Source organism: Cetorhinus maximus, chromosome 25 (assembly GCF_964194155.1).
Source record: "Cetorhinus maximus chromosome 25, sCetMax3.hap1.1, whole genome shotgun sequence".
Lineage (NCBI taxonomy): Eukaryota > Metazoa > Chordata > Chondrichthyes > Lamniformes > Cetorhinidae > Cetorhinus > Cetorhinus maximus.
The window spans coordinates 13,090,574-13,102,803 of NC_135903.1; the positions used below are offsets into that span (position 1 = coordinate 13,090,574).

Sequence of the window (12,230 nt, forward strand, 5' to 3'; positions counted from 1 at the left end):
ATTCTGCCATCCCCAACGATTTGAAACAGAGGAGAGTTGTTGTTGAGGATGTGCGCTTGTTGGTGTGTGATCTCACTGCTCATGCTCCTTCACCCTTCATTTGCGTGGCTGATGAATGAAGGAGTTGGTCTGATGTGGAGCTGCCAATTTCTCAACACATGGCTGCGGTTTGTGATGTGCGACTTGGGTAGCAGCTGGAGGGAAGTCCTTGTCACCCTGTGGGAACAGAGAGGGAGAAGCTTGGTTCAAACCAACAGCATCGAGATCAACAGCGCAGCCTGTGATTTCACTAATTTTAGCAAACATCTTCACAAATCACTCCATTTTTGTCTATTGAAACCAAAAAAAGTGATCTTGCAAACACATCATTAGCTCAAACTAAATTAGTTCGCAGCTGCAGAGTCAAGACAGGTCCATGTGTCAGTTTATAGCACTATCACCACAGAGCCAGATGATAGTGGTTTTAAACCCCAATGCAGTACTGAGGGAGTGCCGCACTGTCAGGGGGTCAGTACTGAGGGAACGCCGCACTGTTGAAGGGTCAGCACTGAGGGAGTGCTGCAATGTCAAAGGGTCAGTACTGAGGGAATGCTGCAATGTCAGAGGGTCAGTACTAAGGGAACAGTGCACAGTCAGAGGGTCAGTACTGAAGGAGTGCCACACTGTCAGAGGGTCAGTACTAAGGGAGCAGTGCACAGTCAGAGGGTCAGTACTGAAGGAGTGCTGCACTGTCAGAAGGTCAGCACTGAGGAACGCTGCACTGTCGGAGGGTCAGTACTGAGGGAGTGCTGCACTGTCAGAGGGTCAGTACTGAGGGAGTGCTGCACTGTCAGAGGGTCAGTACTGAGGGAGTGCTGCACTGTCAGAGGGTCAGTACTGAGGGAGTGCTGCACTGTCTGAGAGTCCGTACTGAGGGAGCGCCGCACTGTTGGAGGATCAGTACTGAGGGAACGCTGCACTGTCGGAGGATCAGTACTGAGGGAGTGCTGCACTATTGGAGGCTCAGTACTGAGGGAGTGCTGCACTGTCAGAAGGTCAGCACTGAGGAGCGCTGCACTGTCAGAGGGTCAGTACTGAGGGAGTGCTGCACTGTCAGAAGGTCAGCACTAAGGGAGTGTCAAACTGTCATAGGGTCAGTACTGAGGGAGTGCTGCGCTGTCAGAGGGTCAGCACTGAGGGAGCGCTGCACTGTCAGAGGGTCAGTACTGAGGGAACGCTGCACTGTTGGAGTGTCAAATTGAGGGAGCGCCGCACTGTTGGAGGGTCAGTATTGAGGGAGCACTGCACTGTCCGAGGGTCAGTACTGAGGGAGCGCTGCACTGTCGGAGGGTCAGTACAGAGGTAATGCTGCACTGATGGATGGTCAGCACTGAGGGAGTGCTGCACTGTCCGAGGTTCAGTACTGAGGGAGTGCTGCACTGTCAGAGGGTCAGCACTGAGGAGCGCTGCACTGTCGGAGGGTCAGTACTGAGGGAGTGCTGCACTGTCAGAGGGTCAGTACTGAGGGAGTGCTGCACTGTCAGAGGGTCAGCACTGATGGAGTGCTGCACTGTCGGAGGGTCAGTACTGAGGGAATGCTGCACTGTCCGAGGTTCAGTACTGAAGGAGTGCTGCACTGTCAGAGGGTCAGTACTAAGGGAGTGTCACACTGTCATAGGTTCAGCACTGAGGGAATGCCGCACTGTCATAGAGTCAGCACTGAGGGAGTGCTGCACTGTCAGAGGGTCAGTACTGAGGGAGTGCTGCACGGTCGGAGGGTCAGTACTGAGGGAGTGCCGCACTGTCCGAGGTTCAGTACTGAGGGAATGCTGTGCTGTCAGAGGGTCAGCACTAAGGGAGTGCTGCACTGTCAGAGGGTCAGTACAGAGGTAATGCTGCACTGTCGGAGGGTCAGTACTGAGGGAGTGCTGCACTGTCGGAGGGTCAGTACTGAGGGAGCTCTGCACTGTCAGAGGGTCAGTACTGAGGGAGCGCCGCACTGTCGGAGGGTCAGTACTGTGGGAGTGCCGCACTGTCAGAGGGTCAGTACAGAGGTAATGCTGCACTGATGGAAGGTCAGCACTGAGGGAGTGCTGCACTGTCCGAGGATCAGTACTGGGGAAATGCTGCACTGTCAGAGGGTCAGCACTGAGGGAGTACTGCACTGTTGGAGGGACAGTACTGAGGGAACGCTGCACTATTGGAGGCTCAGTACTGAGGGAGCGCTGCACTGTTGGAGGGTCAGTACTGAGGGAGCACTGCACTGTCCGAGGTTCAGTACTGAGGGAGCATTGCAATGTCGTAGAGTCAGTACTGAGGGAGTGCAGCAGTGATGGAAGGTCAGCACTGAGGGAGTGCCGCACTGTCAGAGCGTCAGCACTGAGGGAGTGCTGCACTGTCCGAGGTCAGCACTGAGGGGGCGCTGCACTGTCAGAGGGTCAGTCCTGAGGAAACACTGCACTGTCAGAGGGTCAGTACTGAGGGATTGCTGCACTGTCGGAGGGTCTGTACTCAGGGAGTGCTGCACTGTCAGAGGGTCAGTTCTGAGGGAATGCTGCACTGTCAGAGGGTCAGCACTGAGGGAGTGCTGCACTGTCGGAGGGTCAGTACTGAGGGAACGCTGCACTATTGGAGGTTCAGTACTGAGGGAGCGCTGCACTGTCGGAGGGTCAGTACAGAGGGAGCGCTGCACCGTCAGAGGTTCAGTACTGAGGAAGTGCTGCGCTGTCAGAGGATCAGTACTGAGGGAGTGCTGCCACTGTCAGGGGGTCAGTACTGAGGGAACGCCGCACTGTTGGCGGGTCAGTATTGAGGGAGCACTGCACTGTCGGAGGGTCAGTACAGAGGTAATGCTGCACTGATGGAAGGTCAGCACTGAGGGTGTGCTGCACTGTCCGGGGATCAGTACTGGGGAAATGCTGCACTGACAGAGGGTCATTACTTAGGGAGCGCTGCACTGTCAGAGGGTCAGTACTGAGGGGGTGCTGCACTGTCAGAGGGTCAGTCCTGAGGGAGTGCTGCACTGGCAGAGGGTCAGTACTGAGGGAGTGCTGCACTGTCAGGGAGTCAGTACTGAGGGAGTGCTACACTGTCAGACGGTCAGTACTGAGGGAGTGCTGCACTGTCAGAGGGTCAGTACTGAGGGAGTGCTGCACTGTCAGAGGGTCAGTACTGAGGGAGTTCTGCACTGTCAGAGGGTCAGTACTGAGGGATTTCTGCACTGTCAGAGGGTCAATACTGAGGGAGTTCTGCACTGTCAGAGGGTCAGTACTGAGGGAGTGCTGCACTGTCGGAGGGTCAGTACTGAGGGAGTGTTGCACTGTCGGAGGGTCAGTACTGAGGGAGTGTTGCACTTTTGGAGGGTCAGTACTGAGGGAGTGCTGCACTGTCAGAGGATTAGCCTCGAGGGAGTGCTGCTCTGTTGGCGGGTCAGTCCTGAGGGAGGGCTGCAGATGAAATGTTAAAGTGAGACACAATCTGCAGAAACTCATTCTGAGACGTGAAAGAGATTTTCCTCTTCATCCAGTTTGGATCTGATCCCATTTCTCACATATGGACAGCTGGTTGGAGTTGGCTGCAGTCAGACAATAAGCAATGGGTGATTCACGTTTGGAAGCAGCGGACACTTACCCTGGTGAGAGCTCCGGAGATAAGGATTGTTTGCTTGGATGGGCTGGAATGAGAAGAACCAATGGATTAGCAGAAAGAGAGAACCTGTATTTCTCTAGAACCTTCCGCACCTTCAGACAGTCTCAAAGTGCTTTACAGCCAAAGAAGAACCTTTGGAAGTGTAGCCACTGTTATTTGTAGTTAAACACGACAGTTAGCAGCAATCAACACTGAGGGAAAGTGAGAGAGGCAGAGACAGAGAAAACCCATGTTCTGTGACTCAGCCACCGAGTTTAAGAATATAGGTCACTGAGCCACAAGCGGCCATTAGTCTGATTAAAGTAAATATATTCTTGGTTTCTTGGGGTCTTCACTCCAGAAATTCTGATTGTAAAGTCGGTCAACATCTGGGTAAGTTATTCATTGATAATGAACCCTGCACCCTGAACCCTTTGAACTCTGAACCTTATGCCCTGCATCCTGCATTTCCACCCTTAGTGGGTCAGGTGGTCCCTCGAAGTCACTTCTAGTATCAAGTGGCAGCGAGTTACCATCTAGTTTCTCCAGCCAACTCACTAGCCAATCATCACTGCGAAGGTTTGCAGTTGTAGGTTGGCGGATGCTGGTAAATTCTCAAGGGTGGAGGAGCCATGATACCAAGGTCAGAAATCCAGAATTACCGGCTCTGTTCCCCTGTCGCTTGGATTCTGTTTTTGAGTCTTGTGGAGGAAGAATATTGAAGGCACATTGAAGGAATATCAGAAATCTCACCCTGAATCGCAGTTCAAAGGGAGACAGTACAAACTGGGAAAAGATGATGAGAGGAAAATCCCTCAGTGAGTAACGTCCAGAATGGACCCGGAGTGAGTGACACCGGGAATGGACCCGGAGTGAGTGACACCAGGAATGGATCCGGAATGAGTGACACCGGGAATGGATCTGGAGTGAGTGACACCAGGAATGGATCCGGAATGAGTGACACCGGGAATGGACCTGGAGTGAGTGACACCAGGAATGGATCCGGAATGAGTGACACCGGGAATGGACCTGGAGTGAGTGACACCAGGAATGGATCCGGAATGAGTGACACCGGGAATGGACCTCGAGCAGGAATGGAGCAAAACAGATGAAGGGGTTGCTAGGCGACCTAGATAGAGAGCTGCCTTTGTTAAAAACTCTCCCTGAAACTCTCTTTGATCAAATGTTTAGACCTTTGACCTTTGCTCCTTCTCGGTGGCATTCTGGGATTAACCTCTGCCTCAGGCTGGTTGCTCTATGTTTGAATCACTGAATAAATTCATGTTGCTGGGTGAAACGTTGGAAGGGAGCTAACATGGTGCAGTGAGAATCAGTGCCTTCCGGAGAGGACAAGAGAGAATTGGCTCCGTGCAGTGGTGGGCTCTTGCTGGACACAGCTGGCATCTCACCCTCAGGTGTGGGGAGTAGAGCAGCTGCAGGCACCATGGTGAGATTAACAGTTATTGAGCAAGACCCAGCTCTTCTTGCAAAGCAAATAATACTTCCCCGAAGGGTCTGCAGAAGTGCGCTCTGCCTTGTGTCTCAGGTATCACCACAACTTTCAGAACATTCATCTTAGACCACAGCTGAGGCCACAACTCCTGTCTTCCTATAAATTGTCTGACTGCTGGGTACATACTGACCCATCTCTCTGCTAGTGAAAGCGTAAAGTGTGATAACCTTTACTTAGTGCAAAGCTTGTGGTATCAGACCAATGTCAATAAACCACCAACTCTAAAAGCTCATCCCCCAGGCAGACAACTCCCCATGATACAGAGCAGTGAATATCAATAGCAGCCCCTGGAGAATTTATAGTGAACAGCACAGGAAGGGGTTGAATCATTTGGCTGTGTTTTTATCAATTTACTCTTTCTCGGGATATGAGCTTTACTAACGAGGCCAGGATTTATTGCCCATCCCTAGTTGCCCTTGAGAAGGTGGTGGTGAGCTGCCTTCTTGAACCGCTGCAGTCCATGTGGTGTAGGTACACCCACAGTGCTGTTAGGGAGGGAGTGGATTCTGTCCCATGTTCTGACACGGAGACACACATGGATGTACAACTGCACTCCAGCTCTACATTCCCCATCTCCCCCACATACCCACCTTCCCAAACCCCCTGCACCAAATACACGCTGCTCCCCCATTTCCCCACCCCCCCCCACCCCCACCTCCCCCACACCCTTGCCCATAAAGCAGGCTGAGTGTTTTCTAGCTGAGGGGCACTGAGAGCTGACAGGGAGCCCTGTGTAACCCAGCGGCTCCACAACCAGGGGCCAGGACACCAGCTTCCGCTCTCGAGGGCCCAGGCTCCCTCCTGCAAAAAAGGCCAATCTCCCCTGGGAGAGAGAGGAAGGGGATGGGAAGGAGAGCAGTTTGTCAAAATGAGCCTGGAAAGGATGGCTCCACAGATTGCCCGGCATGTTGGTGTTTACCCACCTCGTAGCCCAGAGCATGAGTGGCACCGAGACGGTATCAAGTTAGACCACAACGCATCAGCTAAGAGGGAAGGGGCAAAAGGGTGGGAGTAGAGAGGGAGGTGCAGAGGAAGGGGGTGGAGGAGGTGGTGGGGGCGGGGTGGGGGGGTGGGGGGGGGTGGGGGGGGTGGGGGGGTAGGGAAAGGGGTGGAGGGGGAAGGGGAATGGAGAGAGAGGAGGCTGGAGCTGAGGGGAAGGCAGTGGAGAGGGAGGGGGTGGAGGAACGGAGGGGTGGAGGGTGAGGAGGGGCTAGAGGTGGAGATGGGGGAGGGTGAAGGTGAGGAGGGGGAGTGGAGTTGGAGGGGTGGAGGTGGAAGGGGTTGAGGGGGAGGAGGGGTGGAGAGAGAGGGGATGGAGGGGAAGGGGAGGAGAGGGAGGCAGTGGAGGGGGTGGAGGGGGAGTGGAGTTGGAGGGGGTGGAGGTCGAGGCATTGGAGGTGGAGGGTGCAAGGATTTGAGGGGGAGGGGATGGAGAGGGAGGCAAAAGTGTGGAGGGGAAGGGGAGGAGGGGGAGGCAGTGGCGAGGGTGGAGGGGGAGGGTTGGAGAGGGAGCTGGGGGGTGGTGGAAGGGGGTGCATTGGAAATGGGTGGAGAGAGAGGTGGAGGGGTGGAGGGGTGGATGGGGGGGAGGATGGAGGGGGCAGGGGAGGAGAGGGAGGGGGTGGAAGGGAGGAGTAGAGAGGGAGGGGGAAAGTGTGGAGAGGAAAGTGGCTGGAGGGGCAGAAAGGGGTGGAGGGGGTGGGGGTGGAGTGTGGCAGGGGGTTGAGATGGAGAGGGAGTGTGTGGAGGGAGAGGGAGGGTGTGGAGGGGGTTGGAGGGTGTGGAGGGAGAGGGAGGGGGTGGAGGGAGAGGGAGGGTGTGGAGGGAGATGGAGGGTGTGGAGGGGGATGGAGGGTGTGGAGGGAGAGGGAGGGTGTGGAGGGAGAGGGAGGGGGTGGAAGGAGAGGGAGGGTGTGGAGGAAGAGGGAGGGTGTGGAGGGGGATGGAGTGGAGTGGAAAGGAGAGGGGAGGGAGGGGTTGGAGAGAGAGGGGGTAGAGAGGGAGGGGGTGGAGGCGGAAGGAGAAGGTTGGGGGAGGGGGAAGGAGTGGAGAGGGAAAGGGAGGGATGGAGGGGATGAGGGGCTGGAGTGAGGGAGGTGGTTGAGGGGGAGGAGGTGCAAGGGAGAGGCTGCAGAGGATATTTGGCTGTTAATGGCCTCTCAGTCATGCCTGGCTCTAACCCACACCCAGGTTCATATTCTTCCAGCTGGGATCACCAGATAGAGAGAGGAGGATCAGGCACCTGGGCAGGGATAGGGCGCAGTATAGGGTTAGGGTTAGGGTCAGGGTCAGGGTTAGGGTTCTCAGTCCTGTAGCTGGGCTGTGTTAGGGTTAGGGTTAGGGTTAGGGTTAGGGTCAGGGTCAGGGTTAGGGTTCTCAGTCCTGTAGCTGGGCTGTGTTAGGGTCAGGGTTAGGGTTAGGGTCAGGGTTAGGGTTCCCAGTCCTGTAGCTGGGCTGTGTTAGGGTTAGGGTTAGGGTTAGGGTCAGGGTCAGGGTTAGGGTTCTCAGTCCTGTAGCTGGGCTGTGTTAGGGTCAGGGTTAGGGTTAGGGTCAGGGTTAGGGTTCCCAGTCCTGTAGCTGGGCTGTGTTAGGGTTAGGGTTAGGGTTAGGGTCAGGGTTAGGGTTAGGGTTCTCAGTCCTGTAGCTGGGCTGTGTTAGGGTTAGGGTTAGGGTTAGGGTCAGGGTTAGGGTTAGGGTTCTCAGTCCTGTAGCTGGGCTGTGTTAGGGTTAGGGTTAGGGTTAGGGTCAGGGTTAGGGTTCTCAGTCCTGTAGCTGGGCTGTGTTAGGGTTAGGGTCAGGGTTAGGGTTAGGGTCAGGGTTAGGGTTCCCAGTCCTGTAGCTGGGCTGTGTTAGGGTTAGGGTTAGGGTTAGGGTCAGGGTTAGGGTTAGGGTTCTCTGTCCTGTAGCTGGGCTGTGTTAGGGTCAGGGTTAGGGTTCCCAGTCCTGTAGCTGGGCTGTGTTAGGGTTAGGGTTCCCAGTCCTGTAGCTGGGCTGTGTTGGGGTTAGGGTTAGGGTTAGGGTTAGGGTTAGGGTTAGGGTTAGGGTTAGGGTTCCCTGTCCTGTAGCTGGGCTGTGTTGGGGTTAGGGTTAGGGTTCCCAGTCCTGTAGCTGGGCTGTGTTAGGGTTAGGGTTAGGGTTAGGGTCAGGGTTAGGGTTAGGGTTCTCAGTCCTGTAGCTGGGCTGTGTTAGGGTTAGGGTTAGGGTTCCCAGTCCTGTAGCTGGGCTGTGTTAGGGTCAGGGTTAGGATTCCCAGTCCTGTAACTGGGCTGTGTTAGGGTCAGGGTTAGGGTTCCCAGTTCTGTAGCTGGGCTGTGTTAGGGTCAGGGTTAGGGTTCCCAGTCCTGTAGCTGGGCTGTGTTAGGGTCAGGGTTAGGGTTCCCAGTCCTGTAGCTGGGCTGTGTTGGGGTTAGGGTTAGGGTTCCCAGTCCTGTAGCTGGGCTGTGTTAGGGTTAGGGTTAGGGTTAGGGTCAGGGTTAGGGTTATGGTTCTCAGTCCTGTAGCTGGGCTGTGTTAGGGTCAGGGTTAGGGTTCCCAGTCCTGTAGCTGGGCTGTGTTAGGGTCAGGGTTAGGGTTCCCAGTCCTGTAACTGGGCTGTGTTAGGGTCAGGGTTAGGGTTCCCAGTCCTGTAGCTGGGCTGTGTTAGGGTCAGGGTTAGGGTTCCCAGTCCTGTAGCTGGGCTGTGTTAGGGTCAGGGTTAGGGTTCCCAGTCCTGTAGCTGGGCTGTGTTGGGGTTAGGGTTAGGGTTCCCAGTCCTGTAGCTGGGCTGTGTTAGGGTTAGGGTTAGGGTTCTCAGTCCTGTAGATGGGCTGAATGACTCAATGCAGCAGAGTTTCTGAACCCTGGCTAGTCCTCACCTGCTGCTCTCAAATTCCTTGCTGCTTTTATCTTTTTCCGGGACTGCAGCATCTCCAGTGTTGTGATGCTTTCGGACAATTCTCATACCTCCCGCTCTGACTGGGAGCAAACAACAATCAGTGTAAGACAGAGGAACAACGGAAACTGATGTTGTAATTTTCTCTAAGAGGTTTATGATTTCTATCTCCGTGGCTGAGATTTTAAATTGCAAACTGGGGCTGTTCCCCTCCTGCACCTGTGTAAAAACTGGCGCCTGCCCAACTTCAATGTACCAGTTTCCATCAGGTGGGTAGTGAAATCAGCAACAAAAACAGAAAGTGCTGGAAAAACTCAGCAGGTCTGGAGCGTCTGTGGAGTAAGAAACAGAGTTAACGTTTCGAGTCCGTATGACTCTTCACGTTGGTCTGTTTCTCTCTCCACAGACGCTCCAGACCTGCTGGGTATTTCCAGCATTTTTTGTTTTTATTTCAGATTTCCAACATCCGCGGTATTGTTACTTATTTTACCGAAATCGGCAGCCCGCCCATTATTTTTTTTAAATTACCGGGCGAGTGAGTTTGTTAACCTGCCATTTGTCCTGAATATTACACTGCCCAGTCCATAATGCAGTTGGCGTGGACACGCGGGCAATAGGTGAAAAAGCAGGAAGGAAAAAGGAGTATATCTTTTAAGGGGTGCCCTGTGTGCATTGGGCGCAACCCCTCGAGTTGATACACCCTCTTTGTGCCTCCTCACCTGGCCTCCAAAACCCACACCCCCACATTCTCCATCATGTATACATCCTTCACTTTCATGGTGTATACACTGAGCTGCCCCTGAACTGCATTAGTGCTCTCAGTATCAGTCACTCCCTGTGGCCGGGAGTTCCACATTCTCACTACTGTCTGACTGAAGATATTCCTCCTAAATTCTTCATTTGATCTATCTGTAATTGGCTTCTATTTATGGCCCTGTCTTCCGGGCTCTTCCCCGCAAGTGAAAACAATTTCTCCGCCTCCACTTTCTCGAACCTCTCCATCGTTTGAAAGCTCTCATTCCGACCTTCTCTCAGTTTTCTCTGAAAGAAGCCCTGGGCTGCTCAATCTCTCCTGATAGCTTCATCCTCCATTCTGTTAACAGGGGTTACAGTAATTCTCTATTCTAAACAAACGCCGCTAATTCCATTCTCTGTTTGCCGTCTGCACTCTTTTCATATACATTCAGACAGGCCACGGTTCAGCCTGTACTATCAGGGCTCCACCTGCCTCACAATCTGAACAGCCTTTCTACCACCTGTCGTGGGGACTTTTAGAAGATCATTTGTCAAATATCAGGAGGGAAATTTTGACTTGCCTGTGTGAAAGTCTGGGTAGATTTGGGGGGGGGATTTCAGCTTTTTTACAGGGTGCAGTCACCAATCAAGTGACCCAGTTCCTTAACCCTAACCCTCAGATCTCCAGCCTGTTCAGCTAAACTCAACTGGGCAGCGAGCTCCTGCCTGAAGACCGAGAAGCCGTGCGTCCGATTGATGAAACAGGTTGTCCTGGGTAAACGGAAACAGAAAATTCTGGAAACACTCGGCCACTTTGGCATCGTCTGCGCGTAGAAACAGAGTTAGGGCAGGGGGGTTTTTTAGGCCGACGTGCGGGCGCGATCGGCCCCCCGGCCGCCATTTCACACCGGCTGGCCGGTTAACGCAGTGAAGCCCGCGCCGAAATGCTCAGCCTTACCCGGCTGTGGGCAGGAGGAGGGTGGGTGGGGAACGTACTTATGAGGAAGGTTTGAGGACTCTGGGTCTATACTCGATGGAGTTTAGAAGGATGAGGGGGGAATCTGATTGAAACTTACAGAATACAGAAAGGCCTGGATAGAGTGGACGTGGGGAAGATGTTTCCATTAGTAGGAGAGACTAGGACCCGAGGGCACAGCCTCAGAGTAAAGGGAAGACCTTTTAGAACAGAGATGAGGAGAAACTTCTTTAGCCAGAGAGTGGTGAATCTATGGAATTCATTGCCACAGAAGGCTGTGGAGGCCAGGTCATTGAGTGTATTTAAGACCGAGATAGATAGGTTCTTGATTGGTAAGGGGATCAAAGGTTACGGGGAGAAGGCAGGAGAATGGGGTTGAGAAACTTATCAGCCAAGATTGAATGGCAGAGCAGACTCGATGGGCCAAATGGCCTAATTTCTGCTCCTATGTCTCATGGTCTTATGGTCCTATGGGTGCTGATTTAAGCGTGGGCGCGGAATGAAACCCCTGAAGGCAGAGAGCTGCCTCAGGGAGCTGAAGGATTGAAAACCAATGAATAAAGTTTTTAAAATCCGGAAAATAACATCCATGCATCACAATCAGTCAGCTGGACATTTACATGATGAAAATTCTGTCCGTATATTTTTACTTCGTAACGGAAGCCTCATCCCGCCCTTGGGTGAGGTTTCATTAACAATACAAAGTCCGCCTGGCAGATTTGCCCGTCCACCAACCGTAAAAACCACAAAGATTTGGGGACAATCGGAACTTTAACAACTTTAATTGTCTTCTCAACAATCGGCAGGTGGTCTTCCCATCCTCGTGTGCACCCGCCGACTGAAATATCGCACATGCGCGGGATGACACCTGGACGCTCGCCCGACATCGTCTCACGTGATTTCGTGCCCGATCGCGCCCACATGCCAACCCAAAAAAAATCTGCCCTTAATGTTCCCGCTCTGTGATCTTTCATCGGAATGATGTTGTTCTGGGTCTTTGGCTGATTGGCGAATCAGCCAGATTCCAACCAATAACAGATCAGCTTTGGGAATTGAAAGGATCTCCTGCCTTCCAAATGGACAATGCAGCTGATTAAAACCACCAGGGAAGCCCTTTTTACAAAACTCACAAAAAGTTTCAAAAGTGCCCTGCTTGATGTTTACCGTCCCTTGGTCTCACTCTCCCTGGTCAGTCGAACAACTACAGTTTACAATGAAGCCATCCTCGGGCAGGAATGGCAATCAGAGGGCGTGGGTAACAACAAGAACTTGGATTTGTCTAGCACCTTTAACAACAACACCTGTATCTAGATAACCCCTTTCTCGTAGTAAAACATCCCAGGGATCTTCACTGGAGCAATTATCAAATAAAGCCTGACACTGACACTGAACCCCCATTAGGACAGGTGACCAAAAGCTTGGTCAAAGATTAAGGAGCATCTTAAAGGAGATAAGAAGGTGGAGAAGTTTAGGGAGGGAATTCCAGAGTTTAAGGATTTAGCAGTTGAAGGAATGGCCACCAATGGTGG

General features: G+C 53.2%; 1 protein-coding gene across 1 annotated transcript; it reads right to left on the reverse strand.

Annotated features, from left to right (window-relative positions):
• Positions 1–9,101, reverse strand: LOC144667730 (death-associated protein 1-like). The gene is made up of 3 exons (XM_078529186.1): positions 8,974–9,101; positions 3,610–3,652; positions 1–216 (listed from the first exon to the last, which is right to left on the reverse strand). Exons 1-3 carry the CDS (start codon positions 9,057–9,059, stop codon positions 97–99), a joined length of 249 nt encoding a protein of 82 aa, XP_078385312.1. The 5' UTR covers positions 9,060–9,101; the 3' UTR covers positions 1–96.
• Positions 9,102–12,230: the final 3,129 nt, after the last annotated feature.

Coding starts and splice junctions, on each gene's coding strand:
- LOC144667730 (XM_078529186.1), bottom strand. CDS start 9,059: ATGAGAATTGTCCGAAAGCATCACAACACTGGAGATGCTGCAGTCCCG. Junction 3,653..8,973: donor AAGGAATTTGAGAGCAGCAG/GTGAGGACTAGC, acceptor TTCTCATTCCAG/CCCATCCAAGCAAACAATCC. Junction 217..3,609: donor TCTCCGGAGCTCTCACCAGG/GTAAGTGTCCGC, acceptor CTGTTCCCACAG/GGTGACAAGGACTTCCCTCC.